The 19,843-nt window shown below is 42.7% G+C and overlaps 1 protein-coding gene and 2 non-coding genes across 4 annotated transcripts in view; 1 reads left to right on the forward strand and 2 right to left on the reverse strand.

Annotated features, from left to right (window-relative positions):
• Positions 1 to 3,911: 3,911 nt before the first annotated feature.
• Trnaa-agc (transfer RNA alanine (anticodon AGC)) lies at positions 3,912 to 3,984 on the reverse strand. The gene has a single exon. It is a non-coding gene; the product is annotated as a tRNA-Ala (tRNA).
• Positions 3,985 to 4,404: 420 nt separating this feature from the next.
• Positions 4,405 to 4,477, reverse strand: Trnaf-gaa (transfer RNA phenylalanine (anticodon GAA)). The gene has a single exon. It is a non-coding gene; the product is annotated as a tRNA-Phe (tRNA).
• A 119-nt stretch (positions 4,478 to 4,596) lies between these two features.
• LOC126094462 (uncharacterized) overlaps positions 4,597 to 19,843 on the forward strand; it is a 28,704-nt gene continuing 13,457 nt past the window's right edge. For both annotated transcript variants that reach the window (XR_007521841.1, XM_049908845.1), the window contains exon 1: positions 4,597 to 4,859. Coding sequence is in view for 1 of the 2 variants with exons in the window: in XM_049908845.1 (XP_049764802.1) it covers positions 4,849 to 4,859 (11 nt within the window). In the remaining variant the exon portion in view is untranslated. The remainder of the gene's footprint in view (positions 4,860 to 19,843) is intronic.

Here is a 19,843-nt window from a genome sequence, read left to right on the forward strand (position 1 = left end):
GACTTCCTTGAGGAACACCTCGTTGTATTTGCATCGGCCTGGATTGTTGACAATTCACCGCTATTTTAGCATTTATTCCAGTTGCTATGTTCTTAATCAACTGTATGACCCTATCGTTGAAACCTATTTTCTTCAATGTCTGTAGAAGATATTCATGATTTACTACATCGAACGCTTTATAAAAATCTAAAAACAATAAAGCACACTTTATGTTTGTTACAGAAGTTATTGCAATGATATCCCTGAATTCCGCTAGATTTTGAAAAATGGTTCTGCCTTGCGCACAGTTCTGATGTTGACTAATAATTTTATCTGTAAGGCATGAAATTCTCTTGTTTATTATTCTAGCTATTAATTTATAATCAGAATTCAGCAGTGAAATTGGACGAAAATTATTTAAATCTTTGTTTCCATTATTTTTTGGCACCAAAACAATTTTACTCTCCTTAAACGCAGCCGGAATCATTTTACCCTGAATAACCTCATTTACAATGTCCGTGATTTTTGCACCTACTATTGGCCAGCAACGGATGTAAAACTCTGCTGGCAGACCATCCGGTCCTGGGGATTTTTTTGGTGGTGAGGCGCAAAGAGTCTCATACACGTCTTCTTCAGTGACAACCTCGAGAAAATTTTCGTTGTCATCTTCTGTCAGCTGTGGGGCTAGGATGTCAAGGAATTCTTCCAAGGAAGCATCTCTACTTTGATGTACAGAATATAGCTCGCAATAATAGCGATAAATCTCGTCCATGATATCCTGCTGGGTTCTGAGAATCGTACCGTGTTTTGTTCGAATTTCATCAATAAAAGTCCTTCTCCTGTTTTTCGTATGCTTCACTAAATGATATAGGGAAGTAGTTTCATCTTCTGACACCCAACTTGCCTTCGATTTTATTTTCAACCCTTCCATTTGACTTCTCTTGATATTAAGTAACTTGGCTTTGACTTTTTTGATGTCTGCTATCCGAAGTGAGGAACCTGCTGAGACTTGATCATATAGATCTCTCAAAACGGAGTAGTAATACTCTATAGTGCATTTCATTTCCCTTGCGCTCTGGGCACTGTATTGAATAAGAACTTTCCTCAACTTTGGCTTTGCCATTTTAACCCACCAGTCAATAGCAGTGGCATATCTACTACGGGCTCGCAGGCATATTGCCCATGTGTCTTTAATCAGATCTTCTAAATCATGATTTACTAACAAGGAAGTGTTCAAATTCCACTGATTCTTGAATCGGCGAACCGGCTGTCTTGTTAGATTTATGCAAGCTAAGACACTTGAATGGTCTGAAAAGTACGTAGAAATGGTTTCTACTTTTGTCACGGAAGTTTCAAGATTTTTAGAAATATATAGTATATCAATCCTGCTGCGTGATATTGCCGTGACATAAGTGAACTCAACACTGGAGGGGTATTTGATTTCCCATACATCCTTTAATTCTAAACCAGTAACTAGTTGTTTTAGTTCATTTGAGAAATTAAAATTAGGTAACTGATCTTTTCGATTTAAAACACAATTAAAATCACCTCCAAGTAATAACTGTCTTGGCGATTTCCTTAAGAAGTATATCAGGTCATCTGAAGAAACGTGCCCTGTCAGCTCGATGAGAACTTCCTGAAGGGGCGTACAAGTTGACGATAGTCACATCATAGATATTTAGTCCTATTCCTCTTCCGGATTCCAGTCGTTCCACCTCGCTTACTGCAATCCCTTCCCTCACAAAAATAGCTGTTCCAACACTTGTTTCGGGAGACACATTTATGTAACTGACAAAACCGGGAATTACCAAATCCGAAATTAGAACTTCTTGTAACAGGGCAATATCAGTCGCGGATTCGTACAAAAATTCCTTAAGGGCCGATAATTTCAAACCGGTCGTGATTTTATTTATGTTAATAGTGGTGACAGAATAAGATTGCGTCATTGTGCTGTCGCTATGTAGTAGTTTTGACGAACTGATATAGTTTCATGTGGTTCAGGGTTCAGTTAAGCTGTAACAGCTTTCTCGGAAGGCTGAACATGGAATAACACTTCAATCAGTTTATTAGTTACTGTCCCGTTTTGTTTCTGCTTCTGATGTTTTCTCTTGTAACGCAAGCAGACTGATTTCCTGGTAAACTTTCTGATTTTTTCTCCAGTGATTCGTGTACGACCGTTTCGGACTGAACATTCTTTGGGCTTGGGTCGCCCCTACCGGATTTTCCCTTCCCTTGGTTACGAGCTGCATTCTCATTTGGTTGTGTCGGTATTTTACTTCGCGGCTTATCTGGAGCAGCAGCAGACGCTTTCGCAATTTCGGTTGCCGGCGCCTGCCCTGAGGTTTTGACCGTGATTTCAGTTTGGCCACCACTTCCTCTATTAATTTCACTCACTTTCTGATCGAGGGAAACAAGTGGAGACTGCAGTTTTGCAACCTCTCCTTGAATCTGTTTATTAACAGATAGATTCTGATCTTCGCAATCGGCTACTGCACCTGATGTTTCTTGCAAATTAATGCTGCTTACACCCCCTTCATTTTCTGGTACCATATGTGTATTATCTTTCTGTTCATTAGTTTCCATTCGCATTTTGCCTTCAGGTTCCTCTGCCTCCTCATCGCACTGTTTTTGCTTGCGAAGTGAGGGAGTGGGACAAGACAGCTCGTCCTCTGAACAACTATCAGTTATCTCCAGAGGTCGTTTTTTCGGTTGCGTTTCAGTTTCACGAGTAGTGGCAACAGGGTTTCCTTTCGTTGTTAACGGGGGAAATTGACTTATCGTGAAGGGAGACATCAGCTTGGCCCGGGCTATTCTTTGGTAACAGATCATTTAAGGTAAGCTTCTGACGTTGTATCAAATTACTTTTAAGAACAACAGTTCGCCGCGGACATTCCTGACTGAAGTGGCCGGTTTCGTTACATATATGACACGTAGCTTCCTGACCTGTATAAACAATTTGTGCCTTATACCCACAAACAGTTATGTGAGACGGAATATTCGTCTTAACGTCCATCTCTACACAGCGGACCCCGTTAAAACACTGCAGTTTAAAGCGAGGCGACCATCTTTCATTTGCAATTGATTTAACGTCTCCGTAGTTTGAAAGAGCTTCCTTAATCTTATCATTTTCAATTTCAATGGGAAGATTCAAGACACGAACGGTTTTGTAATGAATGTCCGCTCTATAGATGGAAACCTTACTTTTATAACCATTTCTATGCACAAAATCTACTTCATAGCCCCACTTTCGTAACACTTTATCAACAGTCGAAGCACTGATTAACTTGACAAAAACACAGTATTTTTCCTGATCCAGTTGCCAGGTATGAACGGTTTCAGAATTTAGACCAATTACCTGTGTAATCCAGTCATCTATTTCCAGGGATGTCGGCTGAACAGGACGGGATTCCTTGTCAAAAGCAAATACCAGAGTATTCTTCCTGAGGTTTGTAGCCATGGTTAATCCAGCGAAGCAATTTCGGTTAAACAACCGAAATTCCAAGTAGCAGCAGCAAGACCAGAAAGAGCGATCAGATCACAAGGAACAGGAACGAACACGGAGATTAACGGACGGACGGCACTCGGCGGAGCACAAGTACAGCGATGTAAACACAGAAGTGCAGCGCAACAGTTAACAGCGACCACTCGCGAGCGCGGCTGAAACAGAACTGAGCTTTTAAATAAATATTCAGTAAAACGTTGAACAGAAGCAACCTTCTGAAGGTTAGTAGAAGGGCTCATGCTCACTCAAATACGTTATTTTACAAATTCCTGTTCAGTTGGGAATTCATATATACTTTCACTGTATACAACAACTTACGCAAAACATATTTGGAAGTTTGTAAGAATTGTGAAGTCGTGTACGCAGTTGCAGTTCTATTGGAAGTACCGCAAAAACGTAAATAATACGAGGGAAAGGAAAAAAAAAATTTTGGAGGCGCCGGGTATCGATCCCGGTACCTCTCGCATGCTAAGCGAGCGCTCTACCATCTGAGCTACGCCCCCTGATGAAGGTGAGCCGCAATATATAGATTAACACTATTCCGTGTCCAATCGTTTATAATTAATAAATATTTTAGGTTGTAACGTAGATTATTGTGTATGAATGCGGAAATTCCGCTGTCTTACGTAATCACAATACGATGAACTTGGTGCAAAAATGTTTACCATTGTACTTATTACCGCATCGTGTTGCTCCAAAGTGAAGAACTATAAAATATCGCTACACGTACGGATGTGTAATTCTGAGAAACGGCCTTGCAAAACATACATCACAGAAACTGAATCAAAATCCTTTTTATAATTATTTCTCTTTTAGTATATTGAATGGTTAAAATCATGGTAATAGAGAATAGACCGAGCGCCAAAATATAATGTGCTTACAGTATGCCTAACGCGGCGTAGGATGGATGGGTAAAAAATATTTGCCGAAACCCGGGATCGAACCAGGGACCTTTAGATCTTCAGTCTAACGCTCTCCCAACTGAGCTATTTCGGCTGATGCATAGTTATAGAAAAGAAATCGGTAGCGTTCGTACCATTTTTTATGCCGTATTTTTATAGATATAATTAGCATAACATTCATGTGTTTACATGTGTACTTTGTATAACATTTATGCAGAGTGACAGTTGTTTTGCAATTCAGTGTTGATATACGACATTGTTAAAACGTCGCACTAGTATAAGTGTAGAACATCGCGATCACTCTAACTAGCGGTGAAATACAGTACGTGGGATTTAGATAGTAGGTACAGTTTCATAGAATTTTGAGATGTATGCCTCGAAGGTAACGGCACCATGAAAAAAGAAGAGAAGCTACAGCCTTTTTGAGTCTGTAGAAGATCGTGGATTGGCAGTGTATATTCTTTAATGGAAAACATGTAAGTGCAACTTGGTTATTAGGAAACAAAGAGTCTACTATATTTTCTTGATCTGCGTTTCTAGACTACCACAGTTTTAGGTCTCTTATTAATAAAAGTTGCAGTCTGACAATTTTTGTATTACGCACAGTTCATACAAGATCAAACACCGTTTACCTACTGTCGCAGCTGATTTTTATTAGTTCCATTCGAACTTTACGAAAAACCTCTTCTTATTATCTAGTGCAGCGGTCGTCAAGTTTGTTTTTTTTTTTTTTTTTTTTTAAGGGAATATTGACATTGTAGAGCGACACCTTTAGCCGCATAGGAAAGAGGGAGGGGGGCGGATGTAGAGTGTAAAGTGGCCTCTCAAAGATAAATTCAAATTTCACCAAACCAAGGTTATTGTTACAAGCTTACCACTTACGCATCTTCAATCTACGTATAGGGTATCACACCTAATATATTCAAGTGAGAAAGAAAATGATATATTGGAACTACTGGCATTTTTTCAGGAGGCTTACAATTTTCCGTACCTAAGCTGCTGCGGTCTCCTAAACTGACATACGGCCGGGAGACCGCATGCCCCTCCATAATCGCATCCTGTGACACGCGTGTGCTTAGAATGACACGGCAGCCGGTCAGTACCGTTGGGTACTGTGGCCACAGCCATCGCAAGAGGATCCCATGTTTGTTCATCTGATTTCCAGGCACTTTTTCTATGCATCTTCACGCCCTAGAATCTGAGAGAATACCAAGCGGCTGCAGAAAACTGTTTTGAACTGGACTTTTGTATTGGACCAAATAGGACAGTGATGGATTTAAATAACGTAACTTAATTATTTCAAAATTGTCACTAAGGAGTACAAAGGCGGACGATAGCTTTGAATATAAAAGTGTTAAGAAGTTAGTTTTAGATATCTAGATGACAGAAGGCAGCATTCAACAATTCTGCAATGGCACCTGCCTGCTCTGACTGGGGCACAGTAAAATGGGAGTGCCACGGGGCTTGGTGCTTGGTCCCTTACGTTTCCTCATCTTTGTCAGTGATCTGCCTTGCTGTATGACACAAAAATCACACTTCGCTCTGTCTGCTGGTGATGCAATCATTATGATTGACACAACACCCAACTGCAGTCTAGAGAACACTGCAACCACTGTATTCAAAGAAACTTTAGACTGGTCCGCTTCTAATTGTCTGTCACTCAGAGTTCACAAGACTCAATTCATTCAGTTTCGATTAGCAAATAAACAGGAAAATATTGAAATAAAATGTTGTGACAAAGTATTATTGAAACTTATTCAAACAGCTCGGGATCCTCTCCGTGCCATTTCTGTACATTTTTTCACTAATGTGCTTTGTGAACAATAATCACATTACTTACAAAACAAACAGTGAATATCATGATCATGATACAAGGAGTAAACATGATCTTCACAGAGATAACAAAAATCTCAGCATGATACAGAAAGGTCGCAGGTTCGAATCCTGCCTCGGGCATAGATGTGTGTGATGTCCTTAGGTTAGTTAGGTTTAAGTAGTTCTAAGTTCTAGGGGACTGATGACAGATGTTAAGTCCCATAGTGCTCAGAGCCATTTGAACCATTTTTGAAGCATAAAAGTATACAATAAACTTCCCTTTCATGTTAAATCAGTCATTGGGGGTATGACTAAATTCAAAAAACAACTGAAACTTTATCTTTTGATTAGTTCTTTCTGTTCTTTACAGGAATTTTTGGACAGTGTGTAACAATTAGTACAATGTGTGTAATTTTTAAGAATTCCTATAAGGACTGACTTATGTGGCAGTGGCATATCAATTGATGACAGAATGCTTTATATATGTATTAGAACGTAAGACTTGCAGTTTGTTTGTTTAATCATTATTACTGCTATAATCTATGTTGTTTAAACCCTTGAACCTCATGTATCTGTTTATACATGACTTATGCCCATTTAGATATAGTTATTACTGTAATAATCTGAGACATTCTACATCCTAGCAATACACTCGTATCAAGTATCTACGGAACACGAAAATAAACAAATAAAAACAAATGACATGGTAAAAAAATTATTACTTTCCATACAAGTGAGCTAACAAGAATAATAAAAATGACATCTCACATCTGACGACTCAAAAGCAAAAACGTTTTTACTAAAAAATAACAGAACAAGCTTCCTCTGTCAATCTCACTGACAACGATGTCTGTATATATTACAGCTATTCTGAACACTTCTCAGCAGGCAGCAGTGCGGTTCAGGGCAAAAAGAGAATGAGCGTTCGCTACTTTTCCCGTCCTGGTCCCTTTACCAAACCTTCCCCTACCGCTCTTACTATTAACTGACAATCTCCATACAAATGTATGTTACATTAATTAGCAACAGTAATAGCAAACGAGAAGCGGTCACAAATATTTACTGCGTTTTTTGAACGATATTTTTCTTTTACTGATTGCACTGTATTACAATACCGTTAATTAGACTGTGCAATACATGCTACAAGCATGCGCCACATTTGAGGATGACTGACTATAATGTGCATTCACGAATATACGAATATATGTTACTTGCATTTGATATTTATACTACAAAGTAAATCAGTGCTAGTTGCGCACGCTCGTGAGTTGTCCATTGTTGGAAAATAAACACTAAAATATTCCCGTTCTCACCTCTATTAAGTCTGCAGCGGCAGCGCTGCATACCACTCTGACCCTGACGCAAGCGGCAAACTTTACACGGCTGAAGTCACCAACGTGAGTTATAATTACGCACGCCTTAAATATTACACTGTTTAACTACTTTTCGTCGTTACTGAGCAAGAAAAATACTCTTAGTAAGCTCTTAACCTTGTATTGTATATTGTATGTTAACCGGGCACCTAGAAACGACGGAGAGGCTCCGTCCCCGCCACAGCTGCAGCGGTTCACAACCCCACGACGACTACCGCAGTCCACTTCACCCCTCCGCCGCCCCACACAGAACTACTCTTTCAGTGTTATTGTGCGGTTCGGTTCGGCCCCCGGTGGACCCTCCCAGGGAACGTCTCAGGCCGCGTCCACACTTGCGCGCCACGCACCCCGAGCGGTGCGCGAGCCACACGCGCGCTGCTCACCTTTGTTCGTTGGAGTTGTGGGTCCCAACGAACCTCCGGCGATCCGCAGGAAACCCACGAACATATAAGTATTCAGTTTGCAGCCAAGCTGTAAACATGTCTACGCGACGGGAAAATCTCGGGATTATGGTGATGAGTGGTGAGACATTATTAATGGCAAGTTTGTCGAAAAACAAAACCAAACGTCGCGTTGGTGGCACACTGAACTTTATAAAAAAAATAAATAATGCAGAACTTACGATGGATCTGAAGTCACAACAAATAAGTGGTCAATATAAAAATTTCTGTCGAATGTGACCATCTGACCTTGAAAATCTGCTGCAGAAGATTGGACCGCATATTTCGGAAGAGGACACTAATTTCCGCTCAAGACAGGTGAGCATTAATATTTGTTGTAGATAATCTGTTTACTTCTTGTTTATAATTCGCTGTATATTTATCGTAAGATCCTGACCAAACAAGCAATGGCGGGCGTGGATGTAAAAAAGTTGACTATCTTTATCTTTTTCATGAAATAAAGGCAAATAAAATCAATATTATTAATTCTTCCAGGTTAGCAGTAACACTGATTTCTTGCCACAGGAGATTCATTTACTAGCCTGCAGTATACTTTCAGGATTTCTAAGTAATCTATTGCAAGGTAACATATCAACACCGCTGTTCAACTCTTAATTTTGAAAGTTGTTTTATTTTTTACATATTTTACACAAAATCATCAAAATCCATTTAACTAAAGTTATGTTACACAAAATCCGAAAACTGTTCTGAAGTTATTGATGCAGCAGGAGATAGTTGAGAAGAGATAGGTGTCAAGGAATCAGATGGCGGCGATTGTACGGGAGCAGCTACTGGTTGCCAAGAGTGCAAAACGTATTGTTGAGAAAATGTGGGGTGATATTCACTTTCTGGAGGGATTTGCCAGTTGTTGGAATGCTGAGCACCTGCAGCAACCCAATCAAAAAAACCTTTTATCGGCTTTCACAAGAAGGTCGAACACGGCATGCTGTAACGATTTCTGCGTTTCAGGCGAATATTTCTTCACTTTTGCAGCGACGTACGTAAAAAAGGCATCGATTTCGTCAGATTATTACACGGTTCTTTCTCCAATTTCTGTACAGCAATTTGTAAAATGTCAAACACACTTATCATTGAGTCGTAAGCATCAGTTCGCTTACGCTTAGTAGGTCTGGCAGTAGATGTTAACCCTGTTGGCTCTTGTTCGCTGTCTTTAGAAATGTTGTGTCCTGACTCGATGTCATGTTAAATTCTAATAATCTCATTCATCTCCTGTAAATTACAAGTAATAATCAATAGTAACCAATATTAATTATGTATTACTGGTATTACATGACTAACATAAAAACAGGAGCCTATCAAAAAACATTAAGTCGTGTCGTTCGCCTTAGACCAATAACGTAGTAGTTTTCCAGTCACCAAAACAATTATCAGTCCTGTTTTACAAATATAATATGTAAACTCAACCCCCGCCCCCAGTGTTTAAAGTAAGTTTAAGTATGACTTCTGTTTCAGCTACCTGCGACACCTGCAGCTTGCCGCTCGGGATTAGCCGAGCGGTCTTAGGCGCTGCAGTCATGGACTGTGCGGCTGGTCCCGGCGGAGACTCGAGTCCTCCCTCGGGCATTGTGTGTGTGTGTGTGTGTGTGTGTGTGTGTGTGTGTGTGTGTGTGTGTGTGTGTGTGTGTGTGTGTGTGTCCTTAGGATAATTTAGGTTAAGTAGTGTGTAAGCTTAGGGACTCGTGACCTTAGCAGTTAAGTCCCATAAGATTTCACACACATTTGAACATTTGAACCTGCAGCTTGTAACACGTTGGAACCTGCCTCACTGTGTTGGTGCTCTGGACGGGAAACATGTTTTGCAAGCTCCAGTGAACTCGGGTACAGAGTACTTCAATTATAAATCCAGCTTCAGTATTGTGCTTTTTGAATTAGTGGACGGGAATTTTAACTTTATGTTTGCTGACGTGGGATGCCAAGGAAGAATTTCGGATGGAGGAATTTTTCAAGGGACCAAGCTACATAGTATGATGACTGGGAGCTCATTGGGACTTGCGGTAGCGGAACCGCTGTCAGGGCGTTCTATGCAAATACCTTATTTCTTTGCAGGTGATAGTGCATTTGATCTAAGTGAAAACCTCATGAAGCCATACTCTGGAGACTTTGCCAAAGGAACTCCTTACAGAATTTTTAATTATCGCTTGAGTAGGGCCCGACGGATAGTCGAGAACGCCTTCGGTATATCAAGCTCAGTGTTTCGGGCTCTAAGAAAACCAATGCTTTTGGAACCTGAAAATGCCGGCCGGCCGGTGTGGCCGAGCGGTTCTAGGCGCTTCAATCTGGAACTGCACGACCGCTACGGTCGCTGGTTCGAATCCTGCCTCGGGCATGGATGTGTGTGATGTCCTTAGGTTAGTTAGGTTTAAGTAGTTCTAAGTTATAGGGGACTGATGACCTCATTGTTAAGTCCCATAGTGCTCAGTGCCATTTGAACCATTTTTTTTGAAAATGCCTAGGTAATAGTGATGGCAGTCAATTTGTTACACAATTATCTAAGGACCCATTCGCCAAATTTGTACACTCCTGCTGGCATTGACCATGAAGAGAAAGGAGTTTTAATTGAAGGGTCATGGAGGGTTCAGGGAGAATATAATATGACGTCTTTGTTACCACTGAGACATGTCCCCCGACGATCCACAAATTATTCTCAAAAAATTAGGGATGAAATAGCAGATTATTGTACGAAAGAAGGCTTCCTAGAATGGCAACACAAATATGCTTGAGTACATCAACATTTTCTTACCGTCGTTGAGTCCTTTTCTTGGTACGTCCCTGCCCTCCAGAAACTTGAAAGCTTCATAAGGAAACCATCTGCTTACGTAAACGTCGTCTCTTCCTGAAACAATAAAATATAGAATGCAGTAAAACCCTGTTTAAAAAATACAGAACTGTACAGTACTTATGAAAGTTTGTATGATGTATGTATTAAATCACTTAAAAATGAAAATGAATCTTATTATTTTATAATACTATCCATTTTCTTAATATATTTTTATCCGAATACAAAATTCTTCGAATAATAATAAATGACAGTTGTGATCGGTCACATCGCTGAACTTGTCAACTAATTTCATTATAACAATTAAGAAATGGTTCAAATGGCTCTGAGCAATATGGGACTTAACGTCTGAGGTCATCAGTCCCCTAGAACTTCGAACTACTTAAACCTAACTAACCCAAGGACATCCCACGCATCCATGCCCGAGACAGGATTCGAACCTGCGTCCGTAGCGGTCGCGCGGTTCCAGACTGAAGCGCCTGGAATCGCTCGGCCACACCGACCGGCCAAACAATTAAGAGCTTTAGGTACATAATATCGTATTAGATTCGCAACTTAACTTCTCCTGTTCCCATGCTGTTTTTCAATTTGCCCTTCTCCCATCGGTATGAAGACAGCAAAGATATATATATATATATATATATATATATTCTGCACTGGTCTGCAGATACATCCATCTCCGCAGATATTTCTGAGCGAGCATGTGCTTTCATGTGTATCCTGTAATGAACCTTATGCTGAGGATGGCAAAGAATGGATTGTTTTCTATATTCATCATTTAGTTTAATTAAAGTCACTTCCGACCACTCCATATTTAATCGCTGGAAGACCAATCTCAAAATCCCTTTATTGAAGCCTGACAACAATCTAAAGATATTAATTAAAATGTAATATTTTAGTTCAACTTAAAAATCCCTCTTTTCTCATTAATATCTTGCAAAACAATACTCACATGTGCGCTAAAAACGACAAACACTTTCAAAGTGTTCGTTGGAAAAACGGACAGGAGATGGATCGCGCTGCGTCGCGCAAGCGCAGCGCGCCCTCAGTCCAAATACACTACTGGCCATTAAAATTGCTACACCAAGAAGAAATGCTGATGATAAACGGGTATTCATTGGACAAATATATTATACCAGAACTGACATGTGATTACATTTTCACACAATTTGGGTACATAGATTATGAGAAATCAGTACCCAGAACAACCACCTCTGGCCGTAATAACGGCCTCGATACGCCTGGGCACTGAGTCAAACAGAGCTTGGATGGCGTGTACAGGTAGCTTCAACACGATACCACAGTTCATCAAGAGTAGTGACTGGCGTATTGTGACGAGCCAGTTGCTCCGCCAACATTGACCAGGCGTTTTCAATTGGTGAGAGATCTGGAGAATGTGCTGGCCAGGGCAGCAATCGAGCATTTTCTGTATCCAGAAAGGCCCGTACAGGACCTGCATCATGTGGTCGTGCATTATCCTGCTGAAATGTAGGGTTTCAAAGGGATCGAATGAAGGGTAGAGCCACGGGTCGTAACACATCTGAAATGTAACGTCCACTGTTCAAAGTGCCGTCAATGCGAACAAGAGGTGACCGAGACGTGTAACCAATGGCACCCCATACCATCACGCCGGCTGATACGCCAGTATGGCGATGACGATTACAACGCTTCCAATGTACGTTCACCGCGATGTCGCCAAACACGGATGCGACCATCATGATGCTGTAAACAGAACCTGGATTCATCCGAAAAAATGACGTTTTGCCATTCGTGCACCCAGGTTCGTCGTTGAGTACACCATCACAGGCGCTCCTGTCTGTGATGCAGCGTCAAGGGTAACCGTAGCCATGGTCTCCGAGCTGATAGTCCATGCTGCTGCAAACGTCGTCGAACTGTTCGTGCAGATGGTTGTTGTCTTGCAAAGGAAACGTCCCCATCTGTTGACTCAGGGATCGAGACGTGGCTGCACGATCCGTTACAGCCATGCGAATAAGATGCCTGTCATCTCGACTGCTAGTGATACGAGGCCGTTGGGATCCATCATGGCGTTCCGTATTACCCTCCTGAACCCACCTATTCCATATTCTGCTAACAGTCATTGGATCTCGACCAAAGCGAGTAGCAATGTCGCGATACGATAAACCGCAATCGCGATAGGCTACAATCCGACCTTTATCAAAGTCGGAAACGTGATGGTACGCATTTCTCCTCCTTACAGGAGACATCACAACGTTTCACCAGGCAACGCCGGTCAACTGCTGTTTGTGTATGAGAAATCGATCGGAAACTTGCCTCATGTCAGCACGTTGTAGGTGTCGCCACCGGCGCCAACATTGTGTGAATGCTCTGAAAAGCTAATCACTTGCATATCACAGCATCTTTTTCCAATCGGTTAAATTTCGCGTCTGTAGCACTTCTTTGTGGTGTAGCAATTTTAATGGCCAGTAGTGTATGACGAATTCAATGCGCACGAGCCGCGCAGCGCGCTAGTGTGGACACAACTTCACACCAGACGAGTGTAACCCCTACGTTTGCGTGGTAGAGTAATGTAGGTGAACGCGTACGTGGAGAACTTGTTTGCGCAGCAATCGCCGACATAGCGTAGTTGAGGGGAACCAGCTCGCATTCGCCGAGGCAGATGGAAAACCGCCTAAAAACCATCCACAGACTGGCCGGTTCACTGGACCTCGACACAAGGCAGCCGGGCGGATTCGTGCCGGGGACCAGGCGCTACTTCCCACTCCGGAAAGCCGTGTGATAGACCGGACGGCTAACCGGGCGGGCTAAGCTCGTAACCTTAGTTGCCGTTTATGGATTCGGCTTTTAATTGCTTGATGCATATAAGAAATACGGCTGAGCCTCGGACCGTACGAACCCTTGATTTGGTCCACAGTTAGACGATCCACTGAAGTAGTGTGTTGTTATTCTTGTCACTGAGGAGAAAGTGTAATCTGGTTTCTTCCGTTACTGGAATTACTGGGAAATCAGAACTAACAGCACTTAAAAGCGCTGACTTGTATAGACTGTCTCGTAATTAATCCATCTCACGTTAAGAAGTGTAACGCTTCGCATTAGAAAGTTTAGACCTCTGGATAGAACAAAATTTTGCAAGACGTTCCATACGATTATGCTATACAGCGCAGATTCGCGACGCACGTAGGTCAGTACGATTTATGTTGCGCTTATTGGTGGAAGTTGGAAACCCAATATTGCGAATTTGGCGGAAGAGAATGAACACACTGCCGTACCGTATCTGAGTGGATTAAACATAAAGTATACATGGAAAATTTATAAATGTTTTTGAAACATGATAGGCAAACACACTAAAGGCATACTGTGCCCGAATTCAAAATTAGCAAAAGGAGCCATATGCAAAAATAGAGGGATCGACGAATCTCAAATGAAGGGTGGCCCAAAATTCAAGCAAGATTTGTATTTTTTTCCATTTGTGCGGTAAAGTCTTGCCAACAAAAAGAAAAGCTGACAGTTCAGGGTAATTAAAAATTGAGCAATACACGAAAGAACGACGCGTTTTCATTGTTGAGCAATATTTTCAAAATAATGAAGGTTGTGCAGCTACAGTTCGCAATTATTGTATAAAATATGGTCGGAACAGTGATTCAGCTTCATGGGAAGCGAGAAATTTTAAAAAATAGGGTGAATGGATCAGTTAATGGCCTTAAACACTCAGGCCGTACTTCAACAGACCGTTCAACATAAAACATCGAAATAGTTCGTGAGGGTGCTACTGATTCTCAGAGTCGAGAGATATCAATCCGAAACCAGAGTAAAGAATTGGAATTTCGATTAGCTACAGCTGTTCTCAAGAAAGATTTGCGTCTTCTTGCATACCAGGGTCGGTTGACTCGAAACTCAAGTGTACTGAGCATACACAGCGAATCGAGCTTTTTGAGTGAAGTGTGAAACAAGTGGATGCAGATTTTTCGAACAAATTCACCTTCAGCAATGGCGCTCACTTTCATCCTGATGACTTTGTTTATCAACAAAATTGTCGCATTTGTGATTCAGAAAATCCTCGAGTGATTGTTGAAACCGATGCACCCCTAACGTGTCACACGTTAGTGAGGATTTTGGGCTGGAGGCATCATTGGACCATTCTTCACCGAATACGCAGCAGGTAAGACAGTAACAGTTAATGGTGCTCGCTGCTGGAAGCCATTTACCCAATGTCTATTCGGTGTACTGTACGCTTTATAAATCAATAAAAAATACAATTTTTAATGATAAACCTGTGTTTTCTATCGAAACTACTACTTTCGTGAATTTTGGAGCACCCTTTACTGAATCAAACTAATAGCTGATGATTCAAACGAATGGCTGCCTTGCGTTGAGAGCGTTCAGGTTTTCCTACTCTTTGTTTTAGTAACCTCTCTCTGTAGCACAAGTTCGTTAATATATGGAAATAACACACAACAGGCCAGAGTGGAACAGAATGTGTGAAGAAGACACATGTGACATTTTGTAAGACGTAAAATCTGAATTACTTAGTAGAATTATAACGAATCTATTCCACAAACGTTCGCAAAAAAATACGCACATTTATATCCATGATCTATTATTTCCAGTGCTTTAAAAATACTGCATTGGGATGCACTCACAATGTTATCACAGTATAACTATTTTCAATCGAAAACTAGTAACCATCGTTCTGCTCGAGAATTGGCCAATGTGGCTGCGAGTCTCTGACAGCGCGGGGCTCGTTGCATATGCTGTACCGATAAGCCGCCACGCTCACTTCTCCATCGTCTTTACATAGCCTTCCCATCACTGGAACTGCCTACCGCGAACAAGACGTCGAAAACACCAAACATTTGGGTCAAATCGAGATTACTTTCCTGGAAGCACGCATGGCCACAGTGTCCCGCGGGGAGCGAGACGTCAGAGGGGATGTGCGTTCTCGATTTTCTTTCATTGCGGACAACACCAGCGTTATTTCTAGCTCGGGTACACAAATACAATCATGACGAGATAATTTTTAGCCAATATACCATATTTTACGGACTAGAGAACGCACTTTTTTTTCAAATTGCTTCCAAAATTCAAGTGTGTCTTATATTCGAAATTAATATAAGAAGTCCAGTGTTTGATTTAACATTCTCGCCAGTCTTTAAACTGGCCACACATTTGATGGTGCGGGAAACCTACACCTATCTGGCAACATTGGATTCAACTGACAGCAGCAGCGCACCGATGCGACGAACATGAGTTGTGGGTATTTCCAAGTTATCACTGTCCTCCTCCAGCCCCGCCATCAAAAACCCAGAACACTGTCTAGCCTATGATGTGCCATTGCAACCTACGGTGCCAGTGAACTTGAACTGAAAGTGGTTTGTGATATCGGTAACAGTACGAATTTCGTTAGCAGCGAGTTTCGTAATGGAAAAAAAAGGTATTCATACGATGCGCACCATCAATTTAAACTAATAGCATATGCAGAAGAACATAGAAACAGAACAGCCGAGCAGCATTTCGGCACTCCATCAAGAAAAAACCATTCGCGATTATGAAGAAATAAAAAAAATGAAGACTAAATGTGCAAATAGAGGATTAGAATGCAGAATGGCAAACTAAAGTAACATATTGTAATGGATTCAAGGACGGTGGCCGGAGTGGCCTAGCGGTTCTAGGCGCTACGTCTGGAACCGTGCGACCGCTATGATCGCAGGTTCGAATCCTGCCTCGGGCATGGATGTGTGTGATATCCTTAGGTTAGTCAGGTTTAAGTAGTTCTAGGGGACTGATGACCTCAGAAGTTGAGTCCCATAGTGCTCAGAGCCTTTTGAACCATTTGATTCAAGGACCCCGCCAAAAATACCATTGGAATTAATACAAAAATTATTCAAATATTTACAGGCTCGTAAGCTAGTGCTACAGTGGAACTTAACAGTCTTTAAGGGTGGAGTTGGTTGGTGCTATAGGTTTATGAAGCGGCGTCATGAACCTAGCTTGCGAACCAAAACCAAAACACTGTACCTCAGAAAATGCCACAAGAGTATGAAGAGAAAATATTCTTTCCATCGCTTTATTATTCACCGAAAGAAAACCAGTGGTTTTTTTTAGAATCAGATCAACCTGAATGTATTAAATAGCATCTGGTGTATAACAATTATTATTATGAACAAATACAACTGCAGACACTGTCAATAATAATAATACACATAACTTGTCTGACGAAAGAAAGACTCGCTTCTGTGAAATTTTGTTGTTTTGTACATAATTAAGTAGAGTTTAGAGCAAGAACAAAATAATGTATAAGCTTTCATTACTTTCCGACTCCTCAGCTACATATTAATATTGCTGAAGTTTTATTACTCACCAAGTCTCAGTTTCTGAAGCAGGAAAATGGCAGAATCTCTGTTGTGGATTGGCAAGACAGCCAACCCACTATGACAGGAAGCCGAAAGGCACGCGTTTAAGCTCACGCAGGCTGGCGTGAGGTCTGGAACTGAACAAGGAAGTTAGACTTTAGCAAAAAAGGTCGTAGCTGTTGGAATACTTAACTTTAATCCATAATTGGTGAACATAGCTCTTGACGGTACATGTTTTACAGCATCAATAGTAACAGGTAATGGCGCCTTGCTAGGTCGTAGCAAATGACGTAGCTGAATGCTATGCTAACTATCGTCTCGGCAAATGAGAGCGTAATTTGTCAGTGAACCATCGCTAGCAACGTCGGCTGCACAACTGGGGCGAGCGCCAGGAAGTCTCCCCAGACCCGCCGCGCGGCGGCGCCCGGTCCGCAACCACTGACAGTGGCGACACGCGGGTCCGACGCACACCAACGGACCGCGGCCGATCCAAAGGCTACCACCCAGCAAGTGTGGCGTCTGGCGGTGACACCACAATCTCTTATTATGAAGTGTCCTATCCCTCCATATAGTCCGCACAAAAGTTAATACACGTATGCTGCACTCTAGGTACACATTAAACTATACAGCAACATGACTGACGTTACCTATTTATAAATAAAATCCATGCGTCTGTTTTCCAATCGCGCAAATGTCTCGATCAATCCATGACTGAAGTCTTTAGTATGATTCACAAATTTTTTTCTCAATTACAAGCATTGCCAATGCCTAAAGCCTGTTCTCTGTCACTGTGTTTCGAAGAAAGGTTTTTATCCTTTTCATTATTGAGAAACAACGTTCAGCTTCAACTATTGTAAGAGCAGCTGTTATAATTATCGTCAGTTCACATAACTGCTGAAATGAAATGTGTCTGGATCCTAGTCATTGTCTAGTAGAAGCTGCAGCATTGCAACAGCGCCACCTGCGCGTTGAAAGTCTTTCTGTTGTAGAGTACTTATAGATCTGTTCTCAGTTGCGCCTTCCCACGTATCTCCGTCTCCACGGCTCCTTACACCCTACACCGCACCGATAACTCGTACCCTCTGGCGCGTGGCGGATTTGCTATAGGCCACCTCAAGCACCTCCCTGTCCTGTCCCAACCTCTCCTTAACAATCCTGCCGAGCATCTCACCCTCAGCCTCTTCTTCCCCACCCTTACCATCACCTGTGCCACCATTTATGTCCGCCCACGCACCCCCATCCCGTACGATTTCCTGGCCCACATTGACCGCACCTTCTCCAGCTACGTGATTGCCGCCGACCTCAGTATCCACAGTCGTGATCCTGCTGACCTCCAACGGTGGCATCAGTTTCTCACCACTCTCCAGGGAGACCTGGTTCCCCTGCCTCAGCACACCCGACCCGAATCGAACACCACTCCTGATGTGGTCCTTGCCTCTCCCAACCTCCTTGGGCGCATCAACGCAGATGTCCTTGACCTCCTCACTATCTCTAATGGTCGCCATCCCCGCAACACTCCTCGCCCTGACGTCCCTCCTAAACTTGTCCATGATTACTCCCGTGCCAACTGGGATGCCTACCGGGACTCCATTCACACCCAGGTTGACGGCCACGACCTTACCCTCCAATCTCCTGATGACATCTCTCGCACTGCTGCCTTCCTGCACCAGACTTTGTCTGACACCGTCGCCACCCATATCCCCACCAAAGCCATCCACCCTCACCGCCCCGCCCTGCCTCCACAGGCCGTCGTTCTCCTTCGAGAGTCCCGCCGCCTCTACCGCTCTTTTGTCCGCACTCGTGACCGGGATACAATTACCCGCCACTGGCAATTACAACGACACATCCGCAACCTGCTTACTGCGAAGAAACGCCGTGCCTGGCGCCAGACATGTACACAACTCAACACCACGCTCCCCATAAACTCTTCCAAGTATTGGTCTGCTTTCCACCGCCTTACTGGGAACCGCCCCACCCCCCAGTACCCTCTCCTCCTTAATGACCGTCCCTTTCCTGACAACCTCAGTAAGGCCAACCACTTTGCCTCCCACCTCTCTGATGTTTTTTCCATCCCAGATGATCCCCACTTTGATTATTCCCTCTTCCCTGATGTCATGGACCGTACGAATACCTCTGTTCCTCCCCTTGCTCCTAGCTTCCAGTACTTGGGCCACACCCCACCATCTGCACTTAACACTCCCATCACTACACAGGACATCAGCCTCACACTCCGCACTAAACGCAACACTGCTCCCGGCCACGACTGCATTACCTACCGCCACCTCAAACACTGCCCTCCCAACTTCCTTTCAATCCTTGCCACCCTCTACATTGTCATCCTTGCCACTGGCTTCTATCCCGACCTGTGGAAAACCTCCCATATCCTGATGTTCTCCAAACCCAACAAGCCTCCATCGGATGCCTCTTCCTATCGTCCTATCTGTCTCGCATCAGTGTTCAGCAAGCTCTTGGAATCCATCCTTTCCTGGCGCATCCATCACCACCTCCACCAAAACCACCTTCTACCAAACACCCAATGTGGCTTTCGACCTTCCTTCTCTGCTGATGACCAACTCCTCCGCCTCACTCATCTCCTCTCCCTCCAGCTTAACTCCTGTCGCTCCGCCATTTTTGTCTCCCTTGACCTCGAAAAGGCCTACGACCGTGTCTGACATCCCGGTCTCCTGTTTAAACTCCAAACCTACG

The sequence above is a fragment of the Schistocerca cancellata genome, chromosome 8, assembly GCF_023864275.1.
Source record: "Schistocerca cancellata isolate TAMUIC-IGC-003103 chromosome 8, iqSchCanc2.1, whole genome shotgun sequence".
NCBI lineage: Eukaryota > Metazoa > Arthropoda > Insecta > Orthoptera > Acrididae > Schistocerca > Schistocerca cancellata.